The sequence below is a fragment of the Spizellomyces punctatus genome, assembly GCF_000182565.1.
Source record: "Spizellomyces punctatus DAOM BR117 chromosome Unknown supercont1.2, whole genome shotgun sequence".
Taxonomy (NCBI): domain Eukaryota; kingdom Fungi; phylum Chytridiomycota; class Chytridiomycetes; order Spizellomycetales; family Spizellomycetaceae; genus Spizellomyces; species Spizellomyces punctatus.
Window position 1 is genome coordinate 519,611 of NW_015971538.1, and position 16,752 is coordinate 536,362.

Genomic DNA, 16,752 nt, shown 5'->3' on the forward strand with positions numbered 1-16,752 from the left:
ATCTCAATCATTCATAATATGCTCACCCATCGTGTTGTTGTTTGTGGGGAGTGTGTTCGTAACGCCTTGGTTAATGAATATGATTCTCTAGCTGTCATTGAAATTGAAAGGTTAGAGTCTTCACCGCTGGGATGACAATGGACGGAGATTTTAAAAGTTCTTCAATGATAATCCTTTACCTCGCTCAGATTGCTATGTCTTCTTTTCTTTACTATATTGTTAGATCAAACTTAGTATACACTGGTAGACTGTCTGATAGAAAGAAATATGCTCTCCAGGATTATCCATATCACCGCACACGAACACGAGCTTAAATTAGATGGCTTCCGCTCACACCGCCCTTGTCAAGAAAGGTAAAGAGGGTATCACCTTTCAAAATCGTCACCTGGAACCGACGACTCAGGGGCAGAGGACTCTCAAGCCAGATGCCCGAAATTACCCTAGTGTGCATTGTAGTATGTTTTGCATCCTGAAAATGCTGCTTTGTTCTTGGAATGTTAACAGTGCGAATTCTCCTCATTGCTAATCAAAAATATTATAATTTGGTAATGAAATCATGTATATCAACATCAGAATCCTCCGTCTTCATCTCGTTCATCCTGGTCAAAGAAGCCTTCCACGCTCTCCACAACGCTGGCCAGACTCGAAGACCGAGAAAACCGGGGAGTGGATGCGTTTGAAGGATCTACTGAGAGAATTTGTTAATAGACGTTTTCCTGAACGGGCAGCATGTGGATCGATACTTAACCATGATTTTCTGATGTAGTGGGTTCAACCTCAACGTCATGATTATCCTTCCAAGTAGACTGACCCGAAATCTTGCCAGATATTTGGGGATACTTCTTCCGTGCAATATGTCCTCTTACCAAAGCCTGTATGATTTGTGCTGCCTGATATGGTTCAATTAACTTTTAGATCGTATTGATGTTTACTGGATCTTTCAATCAAATACCTCATTTCGCTGGACTTCCAAAAGCGCATCTCGGCTAGCGCTTCTGGACGGTGGCTGCACGACGGATCGTGCTGAAGGCGTACGTGGCACACTATGAACAATAAATTCATCCTTGTCCTCACATAGACCAGCTGATGATTGAGGAGTTTGGCGTGATACCGAAGACGTGTGCTCAATATTTTGATCTGATGCATGCAACACATTTGGTGGGCGGGATCCTTGTTCTTCGCTCCCAGGCTGAGCTAGCCCGCCGCCTTGTATGGCGCTTTCGGTAAGTGATTCCATTGACGGCAAGCGTGAGTTCGAGCGATTAAGAGATTGTGCTGACGGCGCGCGAATACGATCCCTATCTCCTGCCGGCTGAGATGACGAAATCCTACTTGTTGATGCACTGGATGAGATAGACTGTGAGCGTGAGTGATGCTGTGAGGATGGTTTGGACGTAGAAATGCCAGATGGTTCAGAAGCTGCTGGAACGGGGAGTGATTGCGTGGTTTTTCGGGTGTCATCGCCTTCTGCCCGTCCTTCTTCAGTGTGCAGTTCCCGCTAGTTCAGCAACCTGAAATGAGGACGCTGGAAACTAGACTCTAGTGTGGTCCAAATTACCACCTACCGGAATAAAGGAGACCTGCGTCGGTGACCTACTGAAGGGTCGGTAATTAGTCCCGACTGGTGTCTTTTCATCATCGTCCTCCTCATCCACAAAAAGTTTTCTATGGTCAAACGCAGTTTTAATCGGGTCTGTACTTTGCCTATCCGCTCCCGGGCGTGATGTTTCATTGTTGCTGGTGCTATTGTTATGTGCCAGGCTGTAAGTATTGCGTAGGGAGAAGACAGCCGCAAAACGTGATTCTGCATACCGGTCGACATTTGCCGCCGTACGCATTTCTGTTTTTCGCCTCAGCTCCTTCACCAAGGTATCCAGTGTTTCCACCTCCTTCCTCAGCTTTTCATTAACCACAAGCTCTGACATGTAGTCCTTCTGGTACTGATCGCGTTCTTTTCTAATAACACTGCACTCCGCACTATATTGTGCGGAAAGGGACTCTTGTGCGGCATTCGATTCTACAAATAAATGACGCTGTTGGATTCTCGGTTTATCGCTCAGCAACGGAATACGGCATGTAAATACCTCTAAGCTTCTTTCGAAGATCCTCCAGTTCCTTCTTTAGTATACTGGCATGCTATATTCGTTTATTGGCTGAGTCAGGAGCGTGAAGCCACATTGCATTGCCTCAATCATCCAAGCCCACCTTTTCAAATTGCACACATCTACCTTGACTCTCCACCAACTCCTTGGTCTTTCGATCCCTCTCCCGACCAAGGTTATCGAGCGCATCCTGTAACCCTTTTAGCTGCTCTTGCAAATCTGCAAAGTCCTTGTCAATTTTCATGTATCGCCGACTGCCATCAATTTCTCCCACCTCTCAGCTTGTTGTCTACTCTGCCAGGCTTTTCCATCTTGCCCAATTCGATCCTCAACTTCTCCATGTCATCCTTGTACCGATCATCTAACTGTCGATATTTTTGCTCCCATTCTTTGATTTCCTTTCCGGCCTTTTCTTTCACCGCATGCATTTCTTCAACTGCAGTCTTATAAGCTCTATCGAGGGTAGCAAGACGATGTTGGAGATCGGAAATGGTTGATTCAAGAGTAGCGATGCTAGCGAGCTGGGGAGACTGCTCGTTTGATTGGTTTGAAGAGTGCCCTTCGAGGGACTGTTTATTTTACCTTTCAGTATGAATGGGGTGGAGTTCTGACCAACATACCTTTTAAAGTCGCATTCTGCCGCAATGCCTCGTTCAATTTCTGCGTGAGCTCATCGACCACTCTATCGTAACCCAACAAGGTGTCCGAGTCTTGTTCCATCACATGGGTATCCGCTTTCCAGTGTTCTAGAAGGCGTCGTAGTCGAAGATTCTGTGGCAAGAGTTGGGAACCAATTATTAACTCTACTTCAAACGGCCGCCTCTGTTTAACTCGCGTACGTCTTGAAATAGGTTTTTACATTCCAACTCACGGTTGACGAGTGTAGTATAGCGTGTGCTGAAAAAATTCCTCAATATTTTTGAAGAGGGAGCTATGCTAGGATCAGAGTCTACACACCTCTGCTTCAAACTCGCAACCGTCGCCTCAAGCTCCTTAGTTTTCTTCTCATAGTGCTTCGCCGCGCTTCGTAAACTAGAAATGGTCTTTGAGTGGTCACGAGAAATGAGCACAATATTGCTAAGAAGAGATGACCTGTTCCGAAGGACGAACCTTATCTTCCGGAATTAGTATATCTTTTGCTGCCCTGCCCGTCTTTCCCGGCAAGTAGCTCATACTCTGAATTGAGCAATTCATTAAGCACATGTCAATTCAACGAGCGTACGACATTGACAGTAACTATTTACGTTGATAGCCAGCATTTCTTCATATCTTCTGTCCATCTTACTGATCTCCTGTTCTAAAGTACGTATCTTCGTCGCCATCACCTGAGAGAGCACGCCAGTAAGAATGGGAGGTCGTGTAGATGAGTTAATGGTGGTCAGCAACATGCCGCACTAGTCTGCAGAGCTCATGTTCACCAACCTTTCGCTCTTGAGTCAGATCATTGATCTGACCCTTTGCATATAGCAGCTCTTCCTGCAATGCTTCTGGTTCCTTGATAGTCGGTACTTGCCGCTGCTGGCGTGATTTCCTTGGTGAGTGACCATCTATAAATAAGACCAGAAATATGAGAATTTGCAATAAGCGCATTAAGAGCTTCTGTACATATACCCAAACCTTTTCGATCAGTGCATCTGCGAGCACTACCCAAACTCTCTATTGTTGTGGTGTACAATTTGATCACGTCTGGAGAAAGACGTTTGCCGATACCTTTAAAATGGTAAAAGTAGAAGGTTGATAATCAGCCCCGCAGTTGCAGGCAGCTGATGTAGATGATCTGGATCCTTGCCTGTTGACTTTGTGGCAGATGCTGTTCGTTTTACGGCATGATAATGATAGTTAGCGATCGAACAGTCGTAGATGGCGATGCGCTTGCATCCATGCAGCTCTCGGACCAAAAATTGCATCAAGACCAACCGGTTCTGAAGTCAGGTATTCCGGCCTTCTTTTGTCCATCTCCACTTTCTCCGCTCCTTTTCCGATTTTGTGGTGGATATTGAGAGTCTGGGTCTTCTCGTATTTCTTCTATGAAAGGAGCTAAATTATCGTACTTCCTCGAGTAAGGCATCACGGCCATTGCCACTTTAAAATGTTAAGTCTTGAAGATGCGGATGAAATTGTTAATTGTTCATACTTCCAGGATGCTGATCTGCTATGCTTATATAAGCAAGGCAGAAATGATATGGTAAGCTAAACTTGCCTGTCTGCCTGCAACTTCAAACTTCCAGTGTTAGATACCTGAGTAGAAGAAACATGTCCGATACAGATGACGACGCCGATGTTGCCCCCGCGGTCGATCTGCCTGCCAAGCCTTTAACTGCAGATCTCGTCAGTTCTCATATCTCCCTCCTCGCACGCACCGGCAACGGCCTCTCTCATGCCTATACACGCCTCGAAATCCACGACGAAGGTCTAACTGATGTGAACATTTTAGAGTCTTATCCTCACCTGCGCTACATTGATCTCTCGCTGAATGCGCTGGACGATGTTACGGCGCTGAACAGCCTGGAATACCTCCTCGCATTAGATCTTCATTCAAATCATTTGAGAAATATTCCAGCTGTACTGGATAAAAAGAAGTATTTACAGCATGTGAACTTGGCGAGAAACAAGATTGAGAGATTTGAGGTGACGTCTTGGCCGCTTTGCGCGTGGCTGAACTTGAATGGTAAGATAGGTTGACAAGGAAACTTGGTGATCCATTTGACATTTTTTGGGTGTTCAGAAAATAGCCTTCCATCGCTCGCCCTCCCGGACTTTTCATCCCTCCTCCATCTTGAAGCACGCTCCAATGTTGCCAAATTAGTGTCACCTCTGATGGCTCCAAAGCTCCAAAAGCTTTATCTTGGGAACAATCCTTTGGAGAAGCTCTCGAACATTGATCTTGAAGGAAAGCCGTTTCTCCAGCTTTTGCATTTGAGAGAATGCGGAATTAAGAGTCTCGAGACAGGGAAAGGCGTGATGGAGGGGTTGAGAAGTTTGGTTTACTTGAACTTGAGGTGGGAATTATGAGCTTTGGTGGTCATCACCTCCTTAGATGTTAGCCCAGATTTCTCACTCTTCACATTTCTGCAAAACTACAGAGACAACAAGATACAATCGCCAACACAAATCGATCACCTTCAGCCCCTCAGTCGCTTGAAGATTCTCGTACTAATGGGTAGAGAATAACAACAGTTTCTTGATGATTGGCTGTCCAGATTGATCTTTTTGCCTATTGTCTCAGGAAATCCGATCGACCAGCATCCCTCATACCGCCTCGAAATCGTTCATCGTCTGCCAAAGCTCGAGCGCTTGGATAAGGATCCTGTGACTGACGAAGAAAGAGAAGAAGCGGAGCAATACCGGCTTCAGCTAGAGCGAGAGAACGCAGAAGCCGCCGCAAGTGGGGCTACAGTAGGTGAGGATGACGAAGGGGAAAGCCAAAAGGTAGGAGGGATCATATGCATGTAAATGACAAACTGCGGGTCATCATTGAAGCATATCCTTCGGACGCAGGAAGGAGATGAGGAAGGCGATTAAATGTGGTCGGTGCAGTGGGGCGTAAAACAGGAAAGATTTAGGATGATGCGAAATAGATGTGACCTCCAAAGCAAGGAAAATCAAAGAATCCTTCATCTGTGACATCTTGACAGAACAGGATGGAAGACCCAGCCAGGGAAGAATTGGAAACCGATATGGCTACATTACTTCTCTTTCTTTGATAGGTGCTCATCCACAAGTCCCTTCTCTTTTTGTCCCTTCGCTATTAAAAAGGAACCTCCGACAACACATGCTATACCTGCCCACCATTGAGGATTCATCATCGCCATGTCATGGAAAAGCAAGTATCCAAACAAACCCTAATTCATTAACATGTCAGGAAGGAAAATGCTTAAGCCTACGGGAAGACAAAAAAATTGGAGATTTTATGGCTATGTCGCACCGTAAAACACATGTTCGCCGCACTGTTGACGACGGTAACTTGCACAGACGCTGGAGCAAGGTTTAGCCCCTTTGTGAATAACGTCCACATCATAGCGTTCGAAAGAACCACGAGGATGACGCAGGCAACACGAAAAACTATTGTTGCCTGTTGCAGAATACGTTGTGATTAAGAAAGGATATGTTTGACAAGTCCAGACAGGATGCAACCAGAACAGAAACACCACAGACTCTTTAGAAACCCCCAGATCCCAGCAATTGATTGACCTACCTTTTGCAGACAATCACTTATCCATTCTTTGCCCTCACCCACTAAACATACCCATTTGCTGACATACCATATCGAACCCCCAGCACTAGACAAATCGTTGGTATCTGGCAACGCAGCAAGCTTGCTAAATACCGATGCAAGAGACGCGGCTACACCCGAAGATACTGCGAACAACCAGTGACGTGAGTTGGCCCATTTCGACTGGGGTGGCCTGTTTTTGTTGCTCATCTGTATCTGGGAACGCGGCAAGTGGAAAACGGACGCAAACACGAATAACGCTGGCTCAACCCACGTGATTCAACCAGTGGAGCATCTCAGGCCAAGCTCATGAACATAGTTGCCCGGAAAGGTCCAGTTAAGGCAGGGCAGAAAATAAAAGGGAGACAGTGCACAAGGAAATTTGGGACTTGTTCCTTCGTTGTAAGGAAGAAGAACAAGCAAGTCGTCCAAAAAAAATGGTTCAACTATCCATCAAGCTCTCCCAATCCCTCAAATGACTTCGATACTGTAATAGTTGGGTTATGTCCAATAGCATTACTTTGAGGAACATTGCACTCGGACATCCAAAGGAAAATAGGATTTTCCTCCTCCTATCCTGTACTCAGAGTGCTCCACTCATTCCAGGACAGGTACTGCACTGTCTAACTATGTGTACTTCGCTCCCTTAACTGACACTATGAACGCCGGAGAAACCATTGAAGTACCTGTAAGTGCTTGCGTGTAGATTTAGGTCATGTGCTGCAAAAAGCAGCCTGGGACGACAGCCATCTCTGTGGTTTCATGACGACATTGAAGAATGATTCGGGTTGGACTTCCTCATCTCGTCACCTCCCCCCAGATCTCGTCAATCCATGAGCCTTCAGCTGACTCGATGCAGCGACGATATTCATCATTTTCAGTCCAGTCAATGCCTCTCTCCAGTATTATTCCCTGGGTTAATAGATGAGTACAGAATACAAGGACCGCAAGAGTAAAAGCACCCACCATTAGAAGATTTCCCAGCACTCTTCGCTTCTCCTTTAGCTTTTGCAATTCTATCGAGTTTCTACGCAATAGCATCATTAAATAAGGAGTAGTGCCTCTTGAACCGCTCCCGTGTACCTTACCTTGTGATTTCATCCGTCTCTTCAACGTGAGGCGACGAACTGCAGGTGTTCTCGCTAGGTTTGCGTAGGCCATCATTCTCTTGCATTAATTCTGTCGCAAGAGACGTCAGCCTCAGCCTCCATCAACCGAACGGCCCCCCATGTACGTACCACTTATATGTTGCTCTCTTAGCACGTTTTCCCATGATAAAGATTTGAGCTTGTCCCCTTGCTTCGAATATTGTGTTGTGAGTGCATCCCGCTCAACGAGTTTTCTTCGAAACTTTCTGAGGACGCTGGAGTGAGCACTTGGTCAAACGCGGAAGGTGCGGTGAACATACAGATCCTCTCGAAATTGCGGATTGTAGACTGCAGATAGCACCCGCGGCTGGTCATGACACCTATAGCCAACCAAGAACACAAGTTTAGAGCCCGCTCGTGATGTCAAATGAGCATCGGTGGATGTGGTACCGTCTGATAATGAGGGCCTCCGTGCTTTGTCTGCCCATGATTGAGAGAAGCTCCCAATTCGATCGGCGGATTTGATCTTGCAGCACGCATTCCTCGTTTGTATTGATGTCCAATGCAAGGAGCGACTCCGTTTGGCGTAGCCTCACACGATAAGACTCTTCAAGCTCTTTCCATTGCAGTAGCTCTTGCACCTTTGGGAGAACAAGGGTTTCATTGCGCTCGTTGGGTGAGTCATGGCAATCTGACTGTGTGATCATGACTGAAGGGATGTGTGAATGATCAGCTACACTCGCCAACGCGGTGCGGCACATCAAACGGACATGTTCTGGAGTGGGACTGCTTTTCAATTCTGCAGATGTTTAAACTGGTCTGGGAAACATAACTGCTCTCACATTGCAATATTAAGTTTTATTCCCTTGACTAATTTCAGCGCTTTGGACCCATGCCTCCACTTCTTTCTCCGTAAACCGATGCATACCAACCATCTTATCGCCAGCGTGTAAAACTGGCACATCAAACATGTATTTTCTGAGCCATTCTTTATTCGCGGGTTGCTCAATATCTATTTCGGTCAAAACGAATGGGACCTTTGAACCAGTATGAGCGTCAGAATGAAGTGCGTTCCAAGGACATTAGCGTGGAATGAGACCTTCTGTTGGACACGTAATATAGTTTCCTTTGCAGATTCGCAAAGACCGCAATACTGTTTGGTGAAGAGGGTGAGAGTAGGAGTTAAGCGAGGTCGCATTGTGGAAATGGTGAAGATCACCGCTGTGTTGCTTTCATGCTGCTTTACAGTAAGCGGCTCCGTCCGGATTGACTTGGGAAAGAAATCATCAAATGTCACTCAAATGGATTCTATCACCTTGCAATCTTGCCTTTTTTGATTCTAATGATCCGCAATGTCGAAAGCAGCTTCACCTTTGTCCTATTTCATCCGATCCATCCAGGATGATTCACAAGGCTGCCGTGAGATGCCTTACAGGGCGTTTACGGACCCGCATATTAGCTGCACCATCTTGCACCCTTCGGGCTTTTGCCACCTCCACCTCGGACTTTCCTGATTGGTCTCGCAAACCACCGGCTCCAGATAGTGCGGAGAATCCTGATTACCTTCCCAACATTGCTGTTCCACGGCCTATCCGCCCAGCTACCGAGGCCACATCTACGAAGCGAGCACGGCTAGTCTATGCCTCCCGAAAGCGGGGGATTCTTGAAACGGACTTGTTGCTGTCGACCTTTGCGGGTGAACACTTGAGTGAATTATCAAGGGAGGAGCTGGAAGAATATGATAATTTATTGGAGGAAAATGATTGGGATATCTATTATTGGGTTACTGGAACGGAGGGGAAGATTGTACCGGAACGGGTGCAACAGATGAAGGTTTTCCCAAAAATCGTTGAGCACGCAAAGAATAGGGGGAGGAAAATTCTAAGGATGCCAGACCTGAAGGAGTAATTCAGTCTATCTAGCGTTTCCTTACACCGCTAATATCACCACTATCTCGCATTGGATTGGGATTCTGACAGTTTGACAACTTTGACTAACGAATCCTTGTTCCCGGGTCCGCCTCTTACAAGGTATGAGGTCGGCAATCTCTCGCTACCACTGACTGGCAAACATTCTGCATGGCTGTCCCCGTGCCTTTCGGCAGGCGTCCAGACAACCGAACTTCATGTCATTTCCATAATCCGTCCGCTCCCGTCAATCCTCTGCTGCGAATGGTTGTAATAGGCTGACATCTCATCGATTTCCGCGCCAAATGGCCGATCCCTGAACAAGATCTCACAATGGTGTACACGTGGAAGAACGGGCCTCTTTTTCCTTAGTGATGTGCAGGTGGTAAAGCATCCGGTGTGCCCTATTCTCAATCTCGACGGTATCGAATGAATTGAAAGCCTTACCGGCGGGGTTGATATCTTTGGGGATAGGGTCAGTACATGCTACGTGCTCATATGCCGACCGTGGACATCAGGAAGTATACTATGGAGATAATTGTACTGCCTTAATCTTGGCAGTTGGTCCCATGTAAAATAGTCGAGAACATGTCGTTTGACCCAAACTTGTGACGCGCCTTTCTCCTCATGGTCCACTCTTCAGTGATTACCGCTACATCAGAAACCCGCACGGCGTTGGCCTACGTCCGTTGATGCTGGGCCAAATGGCCATACTGGCGCCTCAGCGGGCTGTCATAGCGTATTGTAATCGACTACTCTTCAATTGACACAGTCCTGTAGCCTTGGGCAAGAAATCCGATCACCGTTTTTGATCGGGAACAGTAATAAGTCGAACAGCTAACTATTGGAACTTCTCCCAATAGTGAGGCAGCATTACAGCGCCATTTCAAAGACTGGGCCCAATTGCGCAAGAATCCAGCCAATCTCCCGATACGCCCTGCTCTTTCTGCTTCCAAGTGGCTTCACTCAGCATCAATCTATCTTGGGATGGCCGCGGATCCTCGCCGACTTCATTCCTAGTCTTGACTTCAATGGGCAGGCATCAACTTCTCCTTTGAAGCAATCTTGTAACTCAATATATTTGAGCTTGATGGTGCGCTGTTCGATAGTCCCTCCCGCAATGAGGTGTAAACTGAGATGGAGTTTAGTTTATCTGGCGCCTTCCCGTCGACCGGGAGAACCGCTGATATAGAACGCTATAAAACTAATTGGCGATTGGGCAGAACTCCATTTGGGGTCTAAAGAACACGCTGCTGGCTTATGCGGGAAGAGTGGCTCAGTCGATCGGAGGGGCCCGTCGCGCTTTCAACTTTGTGTTTACCAGCCGACGAACCCACCACAAGCCGTCGAACGGCGGCCATGTTTGAATTCGCAAAGTCCGCGCTCACAGGAGCACTCGGTTCGAAAGGACCTAGTCTTCCCTTCACTGTTGGAGAGGTCGTGCATTCGGATGCGCTCTGGACTATTCATGACGGTAGTAAAAAGGTAAAAGGTGTGGATGATCTACTTTTATCTCCTCATAGGAGCATGCTAAGTTTGCAAGTTGAGTAGGACGACCGGACACCTGTGAGCGTCTTTGTCTTTGATTCTGTCCGACATCGCGACAAGCTGCCCTTGGCGAGAAATGCTCTCAAAAAGTGCAGAACAATACGGCACCCTGATATGCTAAAAGTTATTGAGGGCGTTGAGGTGGGAGCCTCACTGTGCTATTGCAGCTCAAATACACGTAACTCAATCCCAGAATTTCCAAACCAGACGGAAACCAAGATTATAATAGGGACGGAGGCTGTTACCCCTCTTCGAACATATAGCCCCCTAAAGTCACTCAATCAGAACCTCATAGCGTGGGGCTTGTATAAGATCGCCGTGGGTACTGCGTAGTTACTGTCACCTATACGATTGTCTTGTTTTGATGTTTGCCATGTATCTTGTGACAGACGGCGATCAAGTTTTTGAACACAGACTGTAATATGATTCATGGGAATATTCGAGTTGACTCTATTTATACGACCAAAGCGGGAGAGTGGAAGTATGTGGTCCGACATGATTATCCTTTACCACCTGGTAACTCGACTGACTTCGATTTCGGCTGACTTAGATTGGGAGGGTTCGAGCTGTTAAGCTCGCTGAAAGAGGACAACCCGGTGATATTGACATACGGAGGCTACCTACCAGAAGCTTCAAAGTACGCACCGCCCGAGGTGAGAAAGACCTCCTGGACAGCATGCCGCAAGTGGGTTCTAAACACGGAAAAATGGTACTACACTCTGTTGTACACGCTTTGATGCTCTCCCTGTCAACAGCACGCCATCCAATGCCGTCGATTCCTGGGCGTTTGGTTGCCTGATACACGAGATTTTTAATGGTTTTTTCTCACGACCGGAAGATCTTGGGCAGCGTGGCGATATACCACAAGAGCTTTTCCCTATTTACAAGTCCTTCCTGAACATGGAACCAAAGGCGCGAATGACAATGGGCGACTTTCTCGATAAAGGAATTTGGAAGCAGGGATACTTTGATAAGGATTTCATCTCCGTCACATTGTTTTTGGAGCAAATAGCCATCAAGGATGCGTTTGAAAAAGAGCAATTTATCAGGTGCTGGGTAACAGTGCGCTTTATCCAGAGGCTTTTTTTTACTCAACTGGGATGAGATAGGAAGATTGACGCATCGCTAGAATCTTTTCCTCTCGAATTTTGCAAGTATAAGATCCTTCCCGAGCTGATCCAGGCCGTCGAATATGGCGGCGCGGGGGCCAAAGCTTTGACCCCAATTTTGAAACTTGGTGGCAAGCTAGATCAGCAGGAGTTTGATAATCTAGTGGTGCCGATTGTCATCAAGTTGTTTGCTTCCTCTGATCGAGCAATTCGAGTCAGCCTCTGTGAGGGCCTGCCCAATTTCATCAACAATCTCAACTCTAAAACCGTTTCCGACAAGATCTTCCCTAACCTCGCAATCGGATTTATGGACTCAAGTGTGTGTGTCACTAATTTGCAAGTTGAACAACCCAATACCTTGCCTCATTATCGCTTGCTACTGGCCTTAGGCTGTGATCCGCGAATGCACACTGAAATCAGTGCTTGTTATAATAGGGAAGGTTGGTAAGCTGCCGAGTATTACAACATATGTCGTAACTCAACCAGTGCAAACTTTAGCTAAACGAAAGAATAACGAACAACGATCTTTTAAGATATTTAGCAAAGCTACAACAGGATGAGGAACCAGGAATTCGGACGGTATGCGACCGCCGTGGCATTTTCCAGGTTTGCAGTTTGACTAAGTACCTAGTTGCAGAACACCACCATATGTCTTGGAAAAATTAGCAAGCATTTGAATGATGCGGTGAGTGGAACTGTCGTCACTCATCCTCCTTCGCTAGCAGACTAATTCAAGGCTCTAGACAAAGAAACGTGTCCTGGTTCCTGCCTTTCTGAGAAGTTTCAACGACCCATTCGCTCCGGCGCGAACTGCGGGACTTGTCGCGCTGGCAGGTCAGTTAATGCCGGTCCTCAAGGGTTTGCCAATGATCTCACAGTGCCTTCTTTGCAAAATGGATATGTTTGATAGCGACGGTAGAGTTTTACGATGGACAGGACTGTGCACAGAGAATTATTCCGACCCTTGCGCCGCTCCTTCTCGATCCGGAGAAGCAGGTCCGGAGACAAGCATTTAATAACATGGAGATCTTCGTGAAAAAGTTGGAGAAGATTGCGGACAACATGGTACAGCCTATGATGTGTTACGTGTTGCACTTGCGCTGACAGTTCCTCGCGAGTAGCCAGAAACATCCGTGCCTGCTGGCACTGTCGCAAACGGAGGCCCCGGCGCCTCACAGCCACCGGGGGCATCGACAGAGGGTTGGGCGAATTGGGCTATTTCAGCTGTTTCGACAAAACTTGGTACTAGTTTAACTCCAAATGGATCCTCAACCGATTTGACCAAAACACCACCAACGACAACGAAACCGGCTCCTACCACTGCTTCTTCTACTCCATTAAACCCTTCTATTGCCACACAAGCTCGGAACATGGCGCCGTCCGTAGCCATGGCACCCCTAGTCCCTGTCAGCGCACCAAATGGATGGGATGTTGGAGCCGCAGGCTGGGGTTGGGGTATGTTCGCCTGGATGCGAAAATTCTGGACGCTATGGAAGGTTAATATGCTATGGCAGATACGGAAAGCGATCTCCCTCCAGTTACCAAAACGGTGTCCCAGCCAAGCAGCTCGAAGGGTGTTGGATCGGCATTTTCCATCAAGGCGGCAAAAGCCACGGAAAACTGGGCAGAGTGGGGCGACAACTTCGATCCTATACCAAGCAGCAAGCCAAACCGCTCAACAGCTCAACCCACTACTAGCCTAGTTTCCAGTGGAGAAAATGCATGGACCGAAAATTGGGGTGGGGATGGGTGGGATATTGATCCTTTAACACCATCCAGACCATTATCATCCAACAGTATTGGAAGCCCAGGTGGTTCAGCGGAAGACAAAGAACGACGTCGTCAGGTAATCGGAAGTCACATCCGCTCATCAATCGTCAAACTCTCTAGCTGACTACCAATATGATAGCGTCTTGCAGAGCAACGTGAAGCGAGAAAAGCTGGCAAGTTGGGTGCTAGGAAAATATAACCATGTCTTAAATATAGGTGACTTTCTATGGAAGGCATGTTAGCCTTATGCAACAGATTCAGTTGTGGGTTCCGTTTCCCCCGCAATCGCCGCCTTTTGAGATTCTCCTTCAGTTGAGCCACCTCCCGCATTATTATCTAAACCCCCCTGAATAGATAAATCTTCCCCCGTTAAGCGGTGCATCAGAGATTTTCGCTCTTGTTTGTTTAGCAGTAATGATACGCTCACGTGGGCACGCCAAATAGGTAGAAGAATAGTACTTCTGGCGCTACAACGAAAATCAGTTGACAGGTCAAAGGCCAATGTCGCTTTACTGAACTATGAATGAATACCTTCCCGTGTAATTCTTCTCTAATGTTGGATCAAACTTGATGATACAGCTGCCCATTGCTAGATATTCCTGGCCGTTAGAGTAGCTTTGCATGGTGTGCTGTCGAGCAAACAGGAAACGTACACATTTCCGTCAACTTCTTCTGCAATTCTTCTCCAAATTCGGTGAACTTGGGATACTCTATGGACAAAAGCGTCACGATATCTGACATCGGTACTTGCACGACACGTTTCCCAGAAACGTAACGCCCAATGGTTGCCAATCCTTCGTTGCTTAGACGGAATGGACATTCTGCTCCGGTATCATTACCAGCACTTCGAGTAAATATACGAATTCCGGTATTTACAATCTAGAAGACCCGTCTGAGTTTGCGGCTATCGAGATTGCTTGTAACTGTACAATGCTACTCACGTTGAGGCGAAAGGAGTTGGAGGCAGTAATGACGTTTTTGATCGCGCGAGATACGAAATATACAGTCCTGTAATTGTCTTTTTCCGAACGCACAACAAATTGCTCCTGTGGAAACGAGTCGTCCAGTCCATAGAATTCCCTATAGTTGACCAATTCTCTGTCTATTTCTTGATGATGTTAATGCAAGGAGCAGTTTTGGCATACCTCATGCCCATAAGCTCTTGGTTGTCGCTGTTCAGGAAAACAAATGGACTTTCGCGGCCCTCCCATGCTGCAGCGCTCTTATATTTCACAATTTCGCTGGACCCTTCAGTCTCCGTGCGGGTGCGCTTTGCTGAGCGGTTACTAATTACAAGTATTTGATAAGTTAACATTCCTGATTTTCGAACAGCGGGGACGAGCACCTGTCATCATCCTGCGAGCGCTTGCGCTCATTGATAGAACTGCAATTGGGAGCTCATTTAGGCTGCCCGCACCAATGTGCAGTGCAAGCGATAAGATACTCATCTTACCTCGTATCCAATTCCACTGTGGTAGCTTCTTTTGTCTCAGTCTCTTCTTTTTCCTCCGCAGTGGCCTCCAGTTCTACATTGGGCTCATTACCAGGGATCCTATCCAACGCCCCGTACGAGGCAACTTTTTCGAGGACTGCCACAAAGAACCCGCCAGTATTTTGCAAGAAAGGATATACACGAAGACTACACAGTAAAGTCATGGATCAGTCATGAATCTTTAAACCATCGCTAATGATGACCGCGGCACTCACCAGCGGTCGAGATTCAATTCGGCAGCATTCTCAGGAGGAAACATCGACGGAAGCAGACCAACGCTTTCTGCTTCAGGCACATCCGCAAATTTTGAATAAAATTCACCGCTCTTGCTTTGGACCTAGGTAGTGTAAGCATCAATATATCTGTTTTCATGTACATGTTCGAGGTCCTGAGTTCTACCTTCCATGTTGACAGTCCTTGTCTCCTGACTAACTGGGGAAGTTCGCTGGAAACATCCACGAGGCGTAAGGCGCCTGAAATACATGGATGGGTCAAAGTATTCGTAGGATTGTCTTGCTTATACTAACCTCCGGCGACCTTAAGCGCTCCGGCGACGACGGCTTCGTTCTCCACTGCGTCTTATATGAGAAAAGGAGGCAAGAATTTTCAATCACAAACCTATGATACCTACAAGGGTTAAATGAGCACGTGGAGTACACGATGCGTCCTCCCACTTTTAGCAACGAACATCCCCGCAGCAAAATAGGTAACTGGACTCTAGTTGCAATGCGTAAGCTTTAGACAAAAATAATATCTAATTTCATATAATTTACCGATGGAGAGCATTGCCGTTGCCCTGCGTCCATGTCTGCCATATTGGCATATTTTTTCGTAGCGTCCCATCACCACTGCAAGGAACATCGGCCAAGATACGATCAAATTGTAGCACGCTTGCATCCAGAGACCCCTACTCAGGCGGTAAGCATTCGTTTCGAAACGGTACATTCTGCGAACTCTATCACCTTAGGTGCGAAGAAGATGTTAGGGAACTGCTGTGCTTCATGATTGGTCACCATCAGACAAGGACTTTGCAGGCGCTTCGCCTGCTTCACAAGCATGTGGCTTCTTGCTTGATCCGCATCATTTGCAATGAGCAACCCATCTAGAAAAGCCGTTGATTTTCAGTCAACTAAGTGATAAGTTGGTAATGTTGCATACCTGGAATAGCTTCAGATTCGTTTGCATGAAGCGCTTCAAGAATCTGAGCAGTTTTACTTCCCGGAGCAGCGCACCTGCGACGAGCGGTCAGGAGACAACGCCAAACGACACTAACAAGAGCTTATTCAACATACATGTCAAGCACCTATTTAGAGCTGAATTCAATTCGAGGTCATATGTGATTCTGGAAGACAAACGCGCTACGGACTTACCGCATGATTTGGCCTGACATCCATGAGTTGAACCGGGATCATACTAACAACCTCCTGCCGATTTATATTGCCCTGCAACACATCATCAGCACCTGGGATGTCTATAATGGATGGATCCTAACTTACAACTTCCGTCTCCGCAACTAGAAATCG

At 46.9% G+C, this 16,752-nt stretch overlaps 6 protein-coding genes across 6 annotated transcripts; 3 read left to right on the top strand and 3 right to left on the bottom strand.

Moving 5' to 3' along the window:
• Positions 1 to 459: 459 nt before the first annotated feature.
• On the bottom strand, positions 460 to 4,209 carry SPPG_01064 (uncharacterized protein). Its single transcript, XM_016749385.1, has 17 exons — positions 4,020 to 4,209; positions 3,892 to 3,912; positions 3,720 to 3,812; positions 3,525 to 3,649; positions 3,347 to 3,427; positions 3,213 to 3,278; positions 3,060 to 3,145; positions 2,942 to 2,999; positions 2,723 to 2,873; positions 2,377 to 2,661; positions 2,206 to 2,321; positions 2,085 to 2,136; positions 1,813 to 2,017; positions 1,566 to 1,743; positions 953 to 1,498; positions 749 to 890; positions 460 to 685 (listed from the first exon to the last, which is right to left on the bottom strand). The coding sequence occupies exons 1-17, from the start codon at positions 4,177 to 4,179 to the stop codon at positions 570 to 572; spliced, it is 2,481 nt and encodes an 826-aa protein (XP_016611627.1). The 5' UTR covers positions 4,180 to 4,209; the 3' UTR covers positions 460 to 569.
• Positions 4,210 to 4,330: 121 nt separating this feature from the next.
• SPPG_01065 (uncharacterized protein) lies at positions 4,331 to 5,758 on the top strand. Its single transcript, XM_016749386.1, has 5 exons — positions 4,331 to 4,770; positions 4,828 to 5,101; positions 5,186 to 5,262; positions 5,329 to 5,531; positions 5,601 to 5,758. The coding sequence occupies exons 1-5, from the start codon at positions 4,356 to 4,358 to the stop codon at positions 5,622 to 5,624; spliced, it is 993 nt and encodes a 330-aa protein (XP_016611628.1). The 5' UTR covers positions 4,331 to 4,355; the 3' UTR covers positions 5,625 to 5,758.
• Positions 5,759 to 6,769: 1,011 nt separating this feature from the next.
• Positions 6,770 to 8,643, bottom strand: SPPG_01066 (uncharacterized protein). The gene is made up of 7 exons (XM_016749387.1): positions 8,503 to 8,643; positions 7,854 to 8,440; positions 7,724 to 7,783; positions 7,554 to 7,669; positions 7,404 to 7,494; positions 7,282 to 7,342; positions 6,770 to 7,227 (listed from the first exon to the last, which is right to left on the bottom strand). The coding sequence occupies exons 2-7, from the start codon at positions 8,162 to 8,164 to the stop codon at positions 7,114 to 7,116; spliced, it is 753 nt and encodes a 250-aa protein (XP_016611629.1). The 5' UTR covers positions 8,165 to 8,440; positions 8,503 to 8,643; the 3' UTR covers positions 6,770 to 7,113.
• Positions 8,644 to 8,750: 107 nt separating this feature from the next.
• On the top strand, positions 8,751 to 9,367 carry SPPG_01067 (succinate dehydrogenase assembly factor SDH5). The gene has a single exon (XM_016749388.1). It carries the CDS (start codon positions 8,805 to 8,807, stop codon positions 9,309 to 9,311), a length of 507 nt encoding a protein of 168 aa, XP_016611630.1. The 5' UTR covers positions 8,751 to 8,804; the 3' UTR covers positions 9,312 to 9,367.
• A 1,252-nt stretch (positions 9,368 to 10,619) lies between these two features.
• On the top strand, positions 10,620 to 14,276 carry SPPG_01068 (SCY1 protein kinase). Its single transcript, XM_016749389.1, has 15 exons — positions 10,620 to 10,795; positions 10,862 to 10,999; positions 11,066 to 11,176; positions 11,248 to 11,339; positions 11,409 to 11,543; positions 11,614 to 11,907; positions 11,968 to 12,286; positions 12,357 to 12,407; positions 12,466 to 12,546; positions 12,605 to 12,652; positions 12,711 to 12,801; positions 12,878 to 13,032; positions 13,089 to 13,422; positions 13,482 to 13,813; positions 13,877 to 14,276. Exons 1-15 carry the CDS (start codon positions 10,670 to 10,672, stop codon positions 13,934 to 13,936), a joined length of 2,367 nt encoding a protein of 788 aa, XP_016611631.1. The 5' UTR covers positions 10,620 to 10,669; the 3' UTR covers positions 13,937 to 14,276.
• On the bottom strand, positions 13,982 to 16,623 carry SPPG_01069 (uncharacterized protein; the record flags this gene model as incomplete). Its single annotated transcript, XM_016749390.1, has 16 exons — positions 13,982 to 14,204; positions 14,269 to 14,326; positions 14,391 to 14,616; positions 14,679 to 14,817; positions 14,883 to 15,023; positions 15,083 to 15,121; positions 15,191 to 15,376; positions 15,445 to 15,566; positions 15,629 to 15,702; positions 15,757 to 15,801; positions 15,861 to 15,946; positions 16,003 to 16,136; positions 16,192 to 16,331; positions 16,388 to 16,461; positions 16,522 to 16,532; positions 16,600 to 16,623. 16 exons carry the CDS (start codon positions 16,621 to 16,623, stop codon positions 13,982 to 13,984), a joined length of 1,722 nt encoding a protein of 573 aa, XP_016611632.1.
• Positions 16,624 to 16,752: the final 129 nt, after the last annotated feature.